This window comes from Rhinichthys klamathensis, unplaced genomic scaffold, assembly GCF_029890125.1.
Source record: "Rhinichthys klamathensis goyatoka isolate OS25496 unplaced genomic scaffold, OSU_Roscu_1.1 h1tg000006l_1, whole genome shotgun sequence".
NCBI lineage: Eukaryota > Metazoa > Chordata > Actinopteri > Cypriniformes > Leuciscidae > Rhinichthys > Rhinichthys klamathensis.
The window spans coordinates 3,090,522-3,106,634 of record NW_026606559.1 but is presented as its reverse complement, the minus strand read 5'-3'; the positions used below and the strand labels follow the sequence as shown (position 1 = coordinate 3,106,634).

At 45.0% G+C, this 16,113-nt stretch overlaps 1 protein-coding gene across 1 annotated transcript in view; it reads right to left on the bottom strand.

Moving 5' to 3' along the window:
* Positions 1-16,113, bottom strand: part of dnah5 (dynein, axonemal, heavy chain 5) — a 171,460-nt gene that overhangs the window by 11,575 nt on the left and 143,772 nt on the right. Inside the window, exons 70-75 of the mRNA XM_056257650.1 lie at positions 13,053-13,174; positions 11,971-12,120; positions 11,012-11,257; positions 10,411-10,630; positions 9,928-10,133; positions 9,336-9,539 (exon numbers count right to left, since the gene is read on the bottom strand). Of these exons, the coding sequence (XP_056113625.1) occupies positions 9,336-9,539; positions 9,928-10,133; positions 10,411-10,630; positions 11,012-11,257; positions 11,971-12,120; positions 13,053-13,174 (1,148 nt within the window). The remainder of the gene's footprint in view (positions 1-9,335; positions 9,540-9,927; positions 10,134-10,410; positions 10,631-11,011; positions 11,258-11,970; positions 12,121-13,052; positions 13,175-16,113) is intronic.

Genomic DNA, 16,113 nt, shown 5'->3' with positions numbered 1-16,113 from the left:
AGAGGCCAGTGCAACCAGTAGCAAAGTCTTCATGGAAAGAAGCTTTAAGTCTACTGACTGCAGAGGCTCAAAGGGAACATCCTGAAGTGCTCGAAGCACCAGGGAAAGATCCCAAGAGGGTATGGAGGGGGGTCGAGGAGGATTTAATCGTCTCGCCCCCCTAAGAAACCTGACGACCAGGTCGTGCTTCCCCACTGTTTTGCCATCTAAGTGGTCGTGATAAGCTGACATAGCGGCAGCATGTACTTTGAGGGTGGAGGGAGACAGCCTTCGCTCCAACCCTTGCTGCAAGAAGGAAAGCACAGACCCTATCGAACATCTCCGGGGGTCTTCTCGGCGAGAAGAACACCACTCGACGAACAGGTTCCACTTCAGGGCGTAAACACGTCTCGTGGACGGCGCCCGTGCTGAAGTGATGGTGTTAAGTACCTCAGGGGGTAAGTCACCTAGAACCTCCGCGTCCCGTCCAGGGACCAGACATGGAGTTTCCAGAGGTCTGGACGCGGGTGCCATAGGGTGCCCCGTCTCTGAGTCAGAAAATCCTTCCTCAGAGGAATGGGCCAGGGAGGGACTGTCCCAAGGAGCATGAGTTCTGGGAACCAAGTCCGGGTGGGCCAATAGGGAGCCACCAGAAGGACCTGCTCCTCGTCCTCCCTGACTTTGCACAGTGTCTGTGCAAGTAGGCTCACTGGGGGAAACGCATATTTGCGTAGGCCCCGGGGCCAGCTGTGTGCCAGTGCGTCCGTGCCGAGTGTTCCCTCGGTCAGGGAGTAAAACAGCTGGCAGTGGGAGGTCTCTGAAGAGGCAAACAGGTCTACCTGAGCCTCTCCGAACTCTCTCCAGATCAGCTGAACCACCTGGGGGTGGAGTCGCCATTCTCCCGGAAGCACAGCTCGTGATAGCTCGTCGGCCACACGGTTGAGCACGCCAGGGACATACATGGCTCGAAGCGACCTCAGACGCTTCTGACTCCAGAGGAGGAGATGGCGGGCGAGTTGCGACATGCGACGGGAGCGTAGACCACCTTGTCGGTTGATGTACGCAACGGTCGCTGTGTTGTCCGTACGGACCAGTACGTCCCTGCCCTGTAGCGACCTTTTCAAGCGGCTCAGAGCGAGATGTACTGCTAGCAACTCGAGGCAATTGATGTGCCAATGCAGTTGGGGAGCCGTCCACACCCCTGACACTGCATGCCCGTTGTACGTGGCACCCCAGCCGGTGGCAGAGGCATCTGTGAATACCACAGCATGCCTGGAGACCTGTTCCAAGGGGACTCCTGCCCGAAGGAACGAGAGGTCTGACCACGGGCTGAAGGTCTGGCGGCAGGCCGGTGTGATTGCCACCCGGTGAGTGCCGTGATGCCACGCCCATCTCGGGACTCGGCCGTGAAGCCAGTGCTGAAGCGGTCTCATATGAAGCAAGCCGAGCGGAGTTACCGCTGCTGCCGCTGCCATATGCCCCAGGAGCCTCTGAAAAAATTTCAGTGGGACCGCTGTCCTGCCTTTGAACGTGTTCAAGCAGTTCAGCACCGACTGAGCGCGCTGCTCTGTGAGGCGCGCTGTCTGTGCGACCGAATCCAACTCCATACCGAGAAAAGAGATCCTCTGCACAGGGGCGAGTTTGCTCTTTTCCCAGTTGACCTGAAGGCCCAACTGGCTGAGGTGCGTGAGCACGAGGTCCCTGTGTTCGCATAACTGATCTCGAGAGTGTGCTAGTATAAGCCAGTCGTCGAGATAGTTGAGGAGGCGAACGCCCTGTTCTCTCATGGGAACAAGGGCCCCCTCCGTGACTTTCGTGAAGACACGGGGAGACAGGGACAGCCCGAAGGGCAGGACCTTGTACTGATATGCTCGACCCTCGAACGCAAAGCGCAGAAACGGCCTGTGTCGAGGAAGAATCGAGACATGAAAGTACGCGTCCTTCAGGTCGATCGCTGCAAACCAATCTTGGGGACGGATGCATCCGAAAATGCGTCTCTGCGTGAGCATTTTGAACGGTAGCTTGTGGAGGCTCCGATTCAAAACTCGCAGATCCAAGATCGGTCGTAACCCAAGGCAAGGCAAGGCAAGGCAAGGCAAGTTTATTTATATAGCACATTTCATACACAATGGTAATTCAAAGTGCTTTACATAGAAGAAATTACAATAATCAAAACAAATAAGAATAATTAAAACAGTTTAGAATAAAAAATAAAGTACAGTAAAAACAGTCGGACGAACAGTGGCACAGTGCTCATTCAGTAAATGCATAACTAAACAGATGTGTTTTGAGTCTGGATTTGAATGTAACTACTGTAGGAGCACATCTGATCTCCTCTGGAAGCTGGTTCCAGCTGCGGCTGGCATAATAGCTAAAAGCAGACTCTCCATGCTTAGAGCGAACCCTTGGTATTTCTAGCTGATGTGATCCTAATGATCTGAGTGATCTGTTTGGTTTATATTCAGTGAGCATATCTGCAATATATTGAGGTCCTAGGCCATTGAATGATTTATATACCAGTAATAATACTTTAAAATCAATCCTAAATGTAACTGGGAGCCAGTGTAGAGACCTGAGGACTGGTGTGATGTGTTCAAATTTTCTGGTTCTGCTCAGAATCCTGGCAGCAGCGTTCTGTATGAGCTGCAACTGTCTTATGGTCTTTTTAGGAAGGCCAGTGAGGAGTCCATTACAATAATCCACCCTGCTGGTGATAAAAGCATGCACAAGTTTCTCTAAGTCTTGATTGGAAACAAAGCATCTAATTCTTGCAATATTTTTCAGATGATAGTATGCTGATTTAGTTATTGCTTTGACATGACTACTGAAACTAAGGTCTGACTCTAGAGACACACCAAGATTCCTGACTTGATTTTTAGTTGTTAGACCCCTAGCGTCAAGGTATGCATTCACCTTGAGAACTTCATCTTTGTTTCCAAACGCAATGACTTCAGTTTTGTCTTTGTTTAACTGAAGAAAGTTTTGGCACATCCAACCGTTGACTTCATCAATGCATTGGCACAGATCCCTGATGCACAGATGCACAGAGATCTGCTTCTAAACTGTTTAACACACTTTTGAAGAAAGATGTGGGAAGTGCGTCAAAGGCGCAGGTTGATGTTTTAAGGTGTTGTACGGTTTCTTCCAAAATTTTGCCATCAATTTCTTCGAAAACAGACATAGTAACTACTTTCTCAGGTTGTGGTCTGATCTGTCTGACCCCAGTGCAACTCAAGGATGAGCTGATCACCTTTCTGATATTATTGATTTTCTCAGAGAAGAAAGAAGCAAACTCACTGCACTTGCTGTCTGAGAGCATTTCACTGGGAATCTGGCTTGGGGGGTTTGTCAGTCTCTCTACAGTAGCAAAAAGAGTGCGTGTGTTGTTTAAGTTGCTGTTTATAATATTTGAGAAGAAAGTCTGTCTAGCTTTGCCTAGTTCAATATTAAAAGCATGGATGCTGTCTTTATAGATGTTATAATGGACTACAAGTTTTGTCTTCCGCCACATGCGCTGTTTTTCTGCATGTTCTTTTCATATTTTGCACAGCTGTTGAGTTTCTCCAAGGTGCTTTTTGTCTACCACTCTTCCTGACTTTCACAGGAGCAATATAATCTATTACATCTTTAACCTTTGAGTTAAAAGAATCAAGGAGAAAATCAACAGAGTCAGCAGATATGCTTGGTTTTAAAGATATGGCCTTCATAAATAGCACACTAGTGTTCTCATTTAAGCATCTCTTCTTGACAGACACAGATCTAGTTTCAATGGCAGGAGAGATCAATATATCAAAGAAAATACAGAAATGATCAGACAGTGCTACATCCTTAATAACAATCGATGAGATGTTTAAACCCTTACTGATAAGTAAATCTAGAGTGTGTCCACGATTGTGTGTGGGTCCATGTACATGCTGAATCAGATCAAAAGTTTTTAAAACAGTTTTGATTTCTTTTGCCATATTGTTTTCTGCATTATCTATGTGAATGTTAAAATCTCCAGCAATGGCAAAACAGTCAAACTCTGAGGAAATTGTTGATAACAGTTCTGTAAAGTCCTCAGCAAAGGCTGGAGAGTATTTTGGAGGCCTGTAAATAATGATAAGTAAAATGCGTGGGGCCCCTTTTAATACAATACCCAGATATTCAAAAGAGGGGTAGTTACCAAATGATGTTTGCTTACATTGATAGACATCTTTAAAAAGAGCAGCTAAGCCCCCGCCTCTCTTACCCGCTCTGCAGACACTCATAAAAGTAAAGTTAGGAGGGGCTGTTTCATTGAGGACTGTTGAACTGCAGCTGTCTTCTAGCCAAGTTTCATTTAGAAGCATAAAATCCAGGTTGTATGTGGTTATTAAGTCATTGACTAGAAGTGATTTATTTTTAAGTGAGCGGATGTTTAATAGTGCTAACTTAACAGTCTTACTTTTTGTTACTTTTGTCTTAGTTTGGCGTGTAATAGGCACCAGATTAGATGGGTTTGCTGTACGGCTTTTGAAGGCCTTAGACTTTCTATCATGTAATCGAACAGCAATAGAGAAAGATACAGGCACACTGGGTTCCCGCTTGTTATGTAAACATTTGAGAAAGTTACTGTTTTCATAGCGGGCACCCGGCACATATCACTGAGAGCTGGTATCAGTTGTTTTTGGTTCACCTCGAGCCGATAGAGGAGGGTGTGAGCCCTGGCGTTTTTGCAGAGGCCGAAGAGCTCTCACAAGCGGAGAGCGAGCTGGGCCCGCAGGCTTTCGTGGTTTTGGGGCCTGCCGTTTTTTGGTTGATGTCTGGGGGCTTGCAGATAGTTTGGTTCCAGCAAACACCAGTTTTTCCATTTTCTCTGAGAAGCACAGAAGATGCTGTGGAGATGCTGGAGATAGGGATAACGTGTCTGGTGAGAGGGTAGAGGCTGGAGGGGGCTGTTTCTCTGGTGTTATTGGAGGCTGTAAAATGCTGTCCTGGTTTTCTAACAAGTCGTCCTTGGGAGCTGAAACTTGGAGCAGTTCCAGTATGTCACAGTCTGTCTGTGGTGAGCTCTGTGGGCAGGGCTCAGCTGAGATTGTGTCCGTGAGCAGAGGCTGTTTTGGCTGAGTGGTGTTATCATTGTCCTTGTGTGATATGTCAACCGCATGTCCATCCACGTGCTGAAATGAAGTCCTGTGGTCATTCATACTGTGTCCAGGTGTGTGTGTGCCATTCAGGTTGAGTGGATTGGCACACACTGCAGAAGGATGATTGAGAGAGAAGTAGATGTTGTCCTTTAGCACTCTTGAACCAAGTTTGTTTGGGTGGAGCCCATCCTGTTGAAACAGTTGCCTCTGACTCCAGAAAAGATTGAAGTTGTCAATGAAGTTTACTCCTTTTATATTGCAGGTTTTTTGCAGCCATGTGTTGAGCCCAAGCAGCCGTGAAAACCTGTTTGTTCCTCTTGCTGGTAGTGGTCCACTGATGAATGGTTGTACTTTCAGTCTTTTAAGTGTTTCAAAAAGTTCATTGAAATCCTTCTTAAGGAGTTCTGACTGCTCTTTATGAATATCATTTTTCCCCACATGAATGATGAGTCGATTTGCAGTCTTATGTTTCGTCAGAATGTTCTCAAGTTCCCTGTTTACATCGGAAGTCGTTGCTTGTGGAAGGCAGCACGTAGTTGTGTCCCTGCTAGTAATGTTTCTGATTATGGAGTCACCCACTATCAGAGTCCTGTGCTCGGCTGCGCTCTGAGCTGAGTGCCGCTGTCTGCTCGACCTTGAGCGCCAGTTAGCAGTGTTAGCTACTGGCTGGTTCAGTCTGTGTTCGATCACATTCATCACATTCAGGGATTCCTCATTCATTAATACTTCAAATCTGTTCTCAAGATGTATAGGCGGTGGTAGGAGACAAGTGTTTGCAATCCTTGTCAAAGCCGTATCTGGGGTAGAGGATGCTACTGCGGCAATATATGATGCTCGTGACAATCTGATGTCTCGAGTGCCTTTGGGTCTCGCTCCCTGTTTGTGCCATCGATTTGTAAGTCGATCGGCTTGTTTCTCTACACTCAGTATGGCCTGTCGAGGAGGACTAGATTCATGGGACTCACCGGCTGTATGCTGAGGGCGTCCATGATGAAGCTCTGTTGTGTGTTCCGTCTGGTTTGGTGGTCCCACAAGTAACTTTGTTTCAAGAACTGCAATCCTTTGTAAAAGTCTCTGGCAGTTAGTGCAGCAAGTAGATTCCAGAAGAGGCATTTTCTCTTATCCTTTAGAATGTAGGCAGTTGTGTTTTCTTCCCCGGAATGTAAGCAGTGGGAGGCTGGTTGAATAAAAGAATTCTGCTTTTTTGTAGTAATCCAAGCGTTTGAGCACTGTGCTGATTAGCTGAAGTTAAAATTAGGTGATAAAAGGAGATAAAATATAAAAATATAAAAGCGATAGAGCAAAGCGCGGAGCGGTAAGCAAGAGCGTCCGAACAGTACCACCTTTCTTGGGTACAATGAAGTAGGGACTGTAGTGCCCTGACCTCATATCGGCTGGAGGGACCGGCTCTATCGCGTCCTTCGCCAGTAGGACTGCGATCTCCGCACGCAAGACATGGGCATCGGCTGCTCTCACTGTAGTGGAGTGGATGGCCCGAAACTTGGGGGGACGCCGGGCGAACTGAATCGCATAGCCGAGCCTGATGGTCCGAATGAGCCAGCGAGACGGACTGGGGAGCGCTAACCAGGCTCTCAGAGACCGTGCAAGCGGGACCAAAGGGACTGTAGGCGTACCCGGAGTGGGGCAGCGAGGTGGAATACAGGGACGCGGCTCGGGAGGCTCTCTCTGGGAGGCGGCCCGTAGCAGGGTCTGTGTGTGCTGTGCAGCACTTACCTGGTTCCACGGGGCAGGAGGTGCAGGAGGCGGCTCGGTGGCGTTCTCGAACTGCACACTGCTGCTCACTGGCGACAGAGAGAGCGGATGAGAGTGGTGAGGATTCTGTCCCCCCACTGCTCTCCGGGTCCTCTTCGGACCCAGAGATGGTAGAAACTGCTCTTTTATTGAAATTTTGGGTACCGCTGGTTTTAAGGCCAGCGGCGGAACACAAACAAAACGAAACACAGGATTTTCCACCCGGCCCTCTTCCGGGGGAGGGAGCGATGCAGTCATCGTCTCCTGGAGAGCAGTCCCTTCCATCTCCGGGTCGCCCGTCCTAGGGCCGCTTACCCCTGGCTTTGCCGCCCCTCTTGGCGGGGGCCTGGACGGGCGGGGCGCCCTGCCTGCGACTGGCTCCACGGCGCCGCTTAGGTGGAGGCTGCTGCTGCGGCACGGGAGCAGGGGCAGACGCAGGCGGACGCCCTCGGCGACGAGCAGACTGAGATGCCGCGGGCGGCGGGGTGGAGGCAGCAGCTGGCCGCCGCGGCAGGATGTGTTTGATGGCCTCCGTCTGCTTTTGTACAGCCGAGAACTGCTGGGCGAAGTTCTCGACCGCGTCGCCGAAGAGGCCGGTCTGGGACACAGGGGAGTTGAGAAACCGGAGTTTGTCAGACTCCCTCATGTCAGCCAGACACAGCCAGAGATGGCGTTCCTGGACCACCATGGTGGACATCGCACGACCCACCGACCGCGCGGTCACCTTCGTCGCACGAAGCGCGAGGTCCGTCGCGATGCGAAGTTCCTGAAGAACTTGGGGATCATGACCACCCTCGTGCAGGTCCTTCAGTGCCTTGGCCTGATGGACCTGCAGCAACGCCATGGCGTGCATGGCAGAGGCAGCTTCCCCACAGGCCTTGTAAGCCTTGCCGGTTAAATCCGACGAGTACTTACAGGCCCGGGAAGGGAGACACGGTTCTCCACGCCAAGTGGAGTTAGGGCACAGTTGCATAGCAACGGCCCGTTCCACTGGCGGGATGCGCGTGTATCCCTTAGCTGCCCCGCCATCAAGGGTGGTGAGGGAGGAGGAGCCACCGGAACGGTTTCTGGCAGTAAAAGGTGCCGTCCACGTTCCCGTAAGCTCCTCATGCACTTCCGGGAAGAAAGGCACTGGGGTGGGTTGCTGAGAACCAGCGCGCGCCACCCCGAGATACCAATCATCCAACCTCGAGGGTTCGGGACACGGTGGAGGATTCCACACGAGCCCGACCCCCTTGGCGGCCCGGGAGAGCATGGCCATCATCTCCGGGTCCGTCTCAGGCACCGCTGGCACCCCCGAAGGAGGCAGCGGTGCCGAGTCGTCGTCCGCAGAGAAGTCTGACCCACCCTCCGATGCAGCGATCGACATCTGGTCACTGGGAGCCCCAAAGGAGACAACCGGTACACACCTCGAGGATGGTCCAGCTTTCTCCAATGGAAGCTCAACTGGCTGCGGAGCATGAGAGGGGTGAGGGCTCCTAGGGGGTTGGTTCCCCGAAGGAGACGCGCTCACCGTGATCCTCAGGTCACCCGCGCCCCCGCCCGAAGCAACCCTCTGAGGAGGATTGGAACGAGGCAGAGGCACGGGGACTCCGCCCCTTTGCAGGAACAGGAGTCTCGACCGTAGCTCCGCGATGGTCATCTTCCCACAATGGGTACATGACTCATCCACAAACGCTGCCTCAGCGTGTTCAATGCCCAGACACACGAGGCAGCGTTTGTGACCATCCTGTGAGCCCAGGTAACGACCGCATCCAGAAACACACAAATAGAAAGTCATCTTTTTCTTTTTAAAAGACGCTCTCTATTTGTGTAAGCTCTTTTAGGGACTGCTCTCACTGGTGCTGAAACACGCAGGGGAACAGTCACTGCGAACACAGACAGGAATGTGCACCTGTCTGTGCGCGATCTCTCTCTCTCTCTCTCGCTGTCTTACCAGCTGTGAAAACAGCTTTTGAGCGCTCGTACGGCGCACCTTACCAGCTGTTACAACAGCTTTTTGGTTTTGCTCAATACCACAGACAGGAGAGAGAAAAAGACGACTGTTCGCGCTGCCGTGCTGTAACGCCCGCACCGGGAAGGAGAGGTCCAAAGAAGAGGCTCGTAGTCACACTCTGTAGGATTAAACATGAAGGGTTTGGCTCCGAAGCAAAAAGCTAGCGTGCAATCATAACAGCTGCTGTTAAATACCCGCGCTGACGAGGACGCGCAGCTGATGCAAATGATTGCATGCCAATGTGCATTGGCTTGTTTTAGTTTCACTCGAAGTAGATTGGCCTCTCTAGCGAGATTCCTATTGGTCAGTCTGACCTACGTTGTAGTGACTGACCGATAGGGAACAGCCCACAGTGTTGTAATAAACCACCATTGTCTACACAGACAATTGTCAACACAGTCTCACCTCAATTTCTCACCTCCATCTCAAGAGACAAAACCTGTAGAACAAATAGTAGCTACTGATTCCAAAGAGACTGACTGAGCAGTCTTCTATCTCACCTGAACATATTGGAGATACTGATCCACATTATTGCATCTGGGAATGCAGTAGGCTTTGTAGAAGTAGAAATCAGGGCTGAACATGTTCTCATTGAACCACACCTTCGCAAATGTGTTCAAGAGGCGCTTGTCATAGTCATCAGTCACCCTACCGCCATACTGGATCTCGCCGATCATGTAGCGCACAGTGTTCCAGGACACACCCTGTAAAAATACTCATTCAAATTAAAATGCCAGGTGCTGAGTCTATTTGGCAACTTTTTGCATAGACCCTTGACAAAGATGACAGTGTAAATCATAGACATACACTTTATGTAAAAATGACCTTCTCGCAGATGTGGAAAAGGTTATGTTCATGCTGTACATTAATAATAAAGACATTTGACAAGAATCCATATAATTCAAAATGACTCTCAAGTATAGGTTACTTTAAGTTTATGTGGGATAATTCAAGGTGTATAATTACAGAACAGATTAGCCAAAATAAACTTTACAAAACTTTTCTGAAACGAGTTTATGGTGTATTTGGCTGATTTAATTGTGCTAATTATTAAGATCTAGTAACACAGCTGCTCCATAATGCAACTCTCACCTTCTTGATGTCCATATCATCCAGGTGATTCTGGACAAACTGTATGGTTGCATTGAAATCTGCCTGGTTGAACTCATATGGGATGTTCCAACCCAAAGGTCCATATTTTCGCCTCTCTTGGACAGTGGAATGGAGGAATGCCACCCCATATAACATGGGCCTCCATTGGACCATGTTACTCACATCTAGAAGATCCTGACTGATACCTGGAAGATATTATTAGGCATTACCAATTTGTAAGACTTTCGTTATCAGTAACACAAAGCACACTAGTTGTTTTTTTCATGATATTGGAATATTGAGGCTCCTCTTTAAATATTCATCTAAATGTTTCAAATCCATTAGTAGCCTCAGGTGATGGTACAGTCTTTCATCTCAAATAGGCAGGAAATAAAAAAACAGCCTGCAGTTGACATGGAGTGAAGTCCATAAAGAAAACTGACAGGCGAATAAAGACTAAATATCCAGAGAGGTCAGGCTCACCTCCGTAAGTCCTTTTAAGTCCGGCTTTCAGTCCCTGTGGAGGCTCATTGGTGAATTTGATTGACATCTGCAGGAGAGTGATAGGAAAGTGTCTGTGGACCTCAGTGGTCATCCACAGTCTGAAGGTGTCATTAATGCTGTCTGTCTCCGTGACTGTATCCATGAGTTCATCCATAAAATCCAGACCCAAATGACAGTTCTGAAGTAAAGCCCAGCCTCCCTAATAGCGGGGAAAAAAAGATAAGATTTGGTTTTAGAGAAAGTATTCAGGTTTATAGACTTTATTGAGCACAAATACTGAGAGATAAGAAGGCCATCAAGTGGAATTGCAAAAATCTCTTCTTTCAAAGATGCGTCCCAAACTCTCCCCTTTCTTCCATTAGTAGAATAGACAAATAATGTGGTCCCAAAATCATGGTTGGCTGAGCTAATGTACTGTATTCTGCTGTCAAAATACTCAAACAAACAGAACAACAGAGCAATTGTGTTGACACTTTTGGGGGAATCAATCCATGAATGGCTAGCTTATTGTTATCTCTGCATATTAAGATGGGATAGAAACAAGGATTTTAACATTAAAAATGCATGAATATGAACATACATTAGCCATAGATTGCTGCAGAAGTTTGCGTGCATGAACTTCCTGCCCCTGACCCATTGAGACGTAACGAGTCTCAATTCTTTGTCGTTTGCCCAGGGCGATGATGGAGTCTGTTGGGTCTGAACCCATGGATAGGAAGCAGATGAGAGGAGTGCGTGGGTCAGACTCCTCCCAGGTCTTCTCCAGATCCAGAATCACTCCCTCAGCATATCTCTCCCCCATTGAGTGCATGATGTACTTCCGTGCCTTTCAATTACACATTGGAAAACAAGTAATTAGCCTGATGCAATTAAAAATCAAGTCACATTTTTTTTATAGCGCTTTACCCAATACAGATTGTTTCAAAGCAGCTTCACGGGAATAAGCAGGTAAATAATAGTGTTGCGAATTGTATCAATTATGAAATGACTATAAAACAGCTGTAAGGCAGCTCTACCGAAGACAATATTATCCAGCTCAAATTCAGTTCAAATTTTGTTTACATCTGATAGTGTCAGTGCAGTCAAATTGATATTTCTAAATGGTAATTGTCTTTTTTAAAGCCTCAAACTGAGCAAGCCGAAAGTTGGCAAGGACAGTGGACCAATTCTCGCCTTGCCTAAGTGATGATATCCAGAAGGTCAAGAAATATTACACACATACATAAGCCTGATAGCAAATAGGCATGCTGTAATCAGAATTCTTCTGTTCTGCATTATTTTGCTGATAACAGTAATGAGATTGTGATGAGCTAAGAATGCATTTTGTGCATTATAATAATGAGACTGAGATGGTAATGAATGCATTAATTGTCATAAAATTGTCAAAAATACACTACAATTTCTGTATGCAAAAATAATTTGTTTTGGTTCTGTGATGAAAAAAAAATGCAATGTAAGGATTTTCACAAAATAAATTAAAAAACCAATAATTGTATGGCTTCACTGGATACGCTGGCTTCGAAATGGGCTCATTTATACCTGAGCAATGGTTCTATCTGGACACCAGGATCGAATAAGGAGCAGCCGTCTGAAACAGTCCAGAGCCTGGTCATATGCATTTGGGATTGGTTCTTCCTCAGGTGCCTCTCGATCAAACCAGCTCTTCCACTGTTTCTCATGACGCCCAATCTGTTAATGCAAGTATACACAAAAGTGAGTGAATCTGGTACTTATTTGGACAGTTGACAAGAAATCATTTTGGAAAGTGTTCATGTTCTACGACTCTACGGGGTGCTACACTCAATCTAAACCGATTTTAAACAGCATTTTAGATGATAAAAAAGCCAAATATTAGCTTTATACATATTTTATGAATTTATGTTATTTAATGACCCATATATTATATTTAAAATTTTGGTAACCATTTTGGTTACCATTTGACTTCCATTGTTTGAAGAAAAAGAAAAAAAAGACACTGAGCCATTATTTCTCGAAATATGTTCTTTTATATTCCACAGAAGAAAGAAAGTCATACAGGTTTGAAACAACATGAGCATGAGTAATGATTAGAAATGTTTCAATTTTGCGTGAACTAAACCTTCAATATATATTACATAGCATCTAAAATGAAGTGGTTGGGAATTAAATTATTAAAGACAAAGACTAAACATGATGATACGGAAAGCATGGATTTCTGGTGTTTCATGACATTGTATTATGAAATCTTATGTGTGGATTAGCAGTATTTCTGTAGTTGTGGTGTTCTAGAAATGGTTAATTAAACAAAAGGCTTTTAATCTGATTTCTTTCAGCCACAAGTAATTGATTTAGAGTTTGCCAAAGTAAGCTCATTTCACACTGCATTGAGCATGAAGTTCCCCCGGGCAGCCATGGCCTGCCAATCAGCCGTCAGTGTGAGGGGTCGTGAATGTATTTGTGCCTGTGTGTGTGTGTCGACCAGATGAATCAAATATTGACATGTTTACTGCAAAGAGTGAGCAGTGAGAAGGATTTAATGAGGAAGGGGAACTCAAAGCGACAGATGTGTGTGCATGTGTGTAAATGTGTTCCATGTGTGGATGTGTCTGATCCTTTAAGTGTATAGGTATCTGACCACACACCTGATCTAGAATGTCAGAGAACTGCCACAGTTTGCTCAGCTCCACCAGGTTGAGCCATGTTATGTCCAGGATCCACTTTGCAGCTTTGGGTGGACAGGCTTTCAGGTCCAGCGAAGCACCTCCTGGGTGACATCAAGAAAACAGATCACATGAAGTGTTGCCTTGTTCTTATTATGAAAACAGAATCCTGAATTTTGCACCAGAGTGTAGGAGATTTGAGAATTTCTTAGTTATATGTTTTTATTTTTTTGATTGATGTTTAGAATCGAATACTAGCTTGCTTACTACTGCACAGTTTTTGCTGTATACTCCCTATTACTTTTGTTATGGTAGATGAAACATAAAGATTGCATATGTTAATATAATCTAACAATAAACAATATTTATGAAGTAACTATTAATATTGTTAAAAGTTATATTCTAATTAGCTCCAGAATGAGTTAACCACTTAAAAATTAGGCAAAGCGTAAAATTCCTATCACACATAGTAAGAATAATAAGATTCTGGGTACAAATATAAATAATTTACAGAACATGAGGTAGAAATAACAACGTTTTAACCCTGCCCAACTGCTCACTTTATAATTTGATTTCCAGGGTAATGAATGTCAACTCACAGAACTGGTGTCAACAGTAAACAGTTTAACTTAATATATAAAATGTAATCAAAACATTTGCCTAAATCACAGTTGCTCAGTGTGTAGCACTAGCACTGTTGCCTCAAAACAAGAAGGACCCGTTTGAGTTCTGTCCGAGACGTGAGGCAGGTCAGGGGAATTTCCCGGATGTACTGTATGAGGGTGTGTTAGCCCTGATGGACTTGGTTTGGCCCAAGACCTTGAGTAGTCTCTAGCATTCCTATAGTAAAGCGGATTTGCCTAAATGTGTTTTTTTTTATTTTATTTTTTTTATTGTACCAAATGGGACAGTGTAAAAGCTGGCATTTGTCTGACATGATGTAATGTTTAGTCCAGAGATGATAAAGAAATGCCAAAAAGGATCAAATAAAACAAGGTTTATTAAAGGTCCCGTTCTTCGCAATTCCATTTTTCAAACTTTAATTAGTGTGTAATGTTGCTGTTAGAGCATAAATAATACCTGTAAAATTATAAAGCTCAAAGTTCAATGCCTAGCGAGATATTTTATTTAACAGAAGTCCCCTTTCAAAGCCTACAGCGAACGGCCGGTTTGGACTACATCCCTCTACTTCCCTTTTTAATGACGTAACTAGAACAGTTTTTTGACTAATCTCCGCCCACAGGAATACACAAAAAAAGGGGGCGTGGTCTTGTTGCGCTCCCATGGAGAAGAAGCACTTCAGCTGCGCATGCATCTCCAATTTATGGTAAGAGGCGTGACCTTTCCGGGCAACGTGCGATAAGCTGCTGTCGAATCACAACACAGGAACTTCATAGAACAAGGAAGTCATCAGGCCGTTTTTTGGACAGTGAAAACAGCGGTATACAGATAAGTAAATTGTGTGAAAAATACTGTGTTTTTTTACACGCGAAACATGAACACATGTTATATTGCACACTGTAAACACAATCAAAGCTTCAAAAAAACATGAAGAACGGGACCTTTAAATTAACCTCAAAAGCAGGTAATCCACAGAACGAGAAAACAACACGAAAACAGTGTGCCATGCACACACAATACCGGACAACTGAAGAGAGAACAAGGGGGGTTTTAAAGTGGACGTTTTTGAAAACGGTTTCCGTGGAAACAACACAAACTCGAAACTCTGAAGACGATGACGTCATGCACATGTGTATTAGGTGTTCAGTCTATAGTGTTTCATCCCCGTCTAAGCGCCTGGCAGCAGAATACAGCGTTTTCAGTTGTTTCCGCGGATCATTTTGACAATGGTGTCGTTTGTACGCGGAAAACTCAAAAGGAAAAACTTCTCTTCGCATTTAGTGATGATAATTTATTATAATTATTTTATATGATTTATATAATTATTATACCCCTAATCTATTACACATTAGCAATTTTAGTTGAATAATTATTATTAAACATTTCGTTTAAATTAACAAAATTATATACAGATCATATTTAATTTAAATAAGATTTGGTATCGGTAGATAAAGCTTTAAAAATGACTACATGTGATTTATACCTAGGCTATATGATCAAAACTAACTTTCACTTGCACTGATATAGCAAGATATTTTCTTCTTGCAGTGTAAATGTATGTACATCATATTCTTCAATTTCTTAATCTTCGGCAGAAAAGATTTTTTTTTTTTGCTGATTCTCTCGCGAGAAGTCAATCGCAGTTTTTTCTGTTTCAAAGCATGTGATTGGCTGTTCGCTACTGGTGTCACACTTTCATGTGCATGTGCTTCATGAACTCAGGATCAAAGCCTGAGTTGACAGAGAAAGTTTATGACCAGCATCATGGTACCAATAAAGCCTGATTGAATTGGTTTGGTTTTTTCAACTTGAAACTAATCCTGTAACCCTGAGTTTGTTTAACTACCATCATGGTACCCCTGGTCAGTTGTTGTTTGGTGTTACATGTGGATACCTGTTTTTTGCTCCTCATGTTACTGATTGTTGTTGTTTTTTTCTATTACTAATAAACCCCTGGTAAGTAGATCCTCATCTTTACCTGCATCCCTTGCTCCCCGCGTTACAGAAGGTTGTAACACTTATTAAAAAACATAATTTTTTTATTTTGTATCAGATACATGTGGAGCAGTTATATTAAAGTTTTGAGTTAAATGGTAAAAAAAAAAGCTACAGATGTTAAAGCAAGACGTGTTCTCTAGTCTATTGTTGTTATACTGGCCATTTATTGAGTTTTGGGTTAACTTGTTTTGAGTATCTTTAACCGAAATATTGACTTTATACACTTTTCTAATTAATAAAATACATTGTTTTCTTGCACTCATCTTGTCTGAACAAAGATGGAATGTTATGTTCTTGAAATACTATCTAGTAAAGGTACAAAGGAACCTCTCCTGTTTTGCAAATGAGAAATCTTGAGAAAAGCTCATTTCTATGGGGGAAAAAGCAAGACAAGCAACATGGCAGCAAAGAGAGAGAGAGTGGC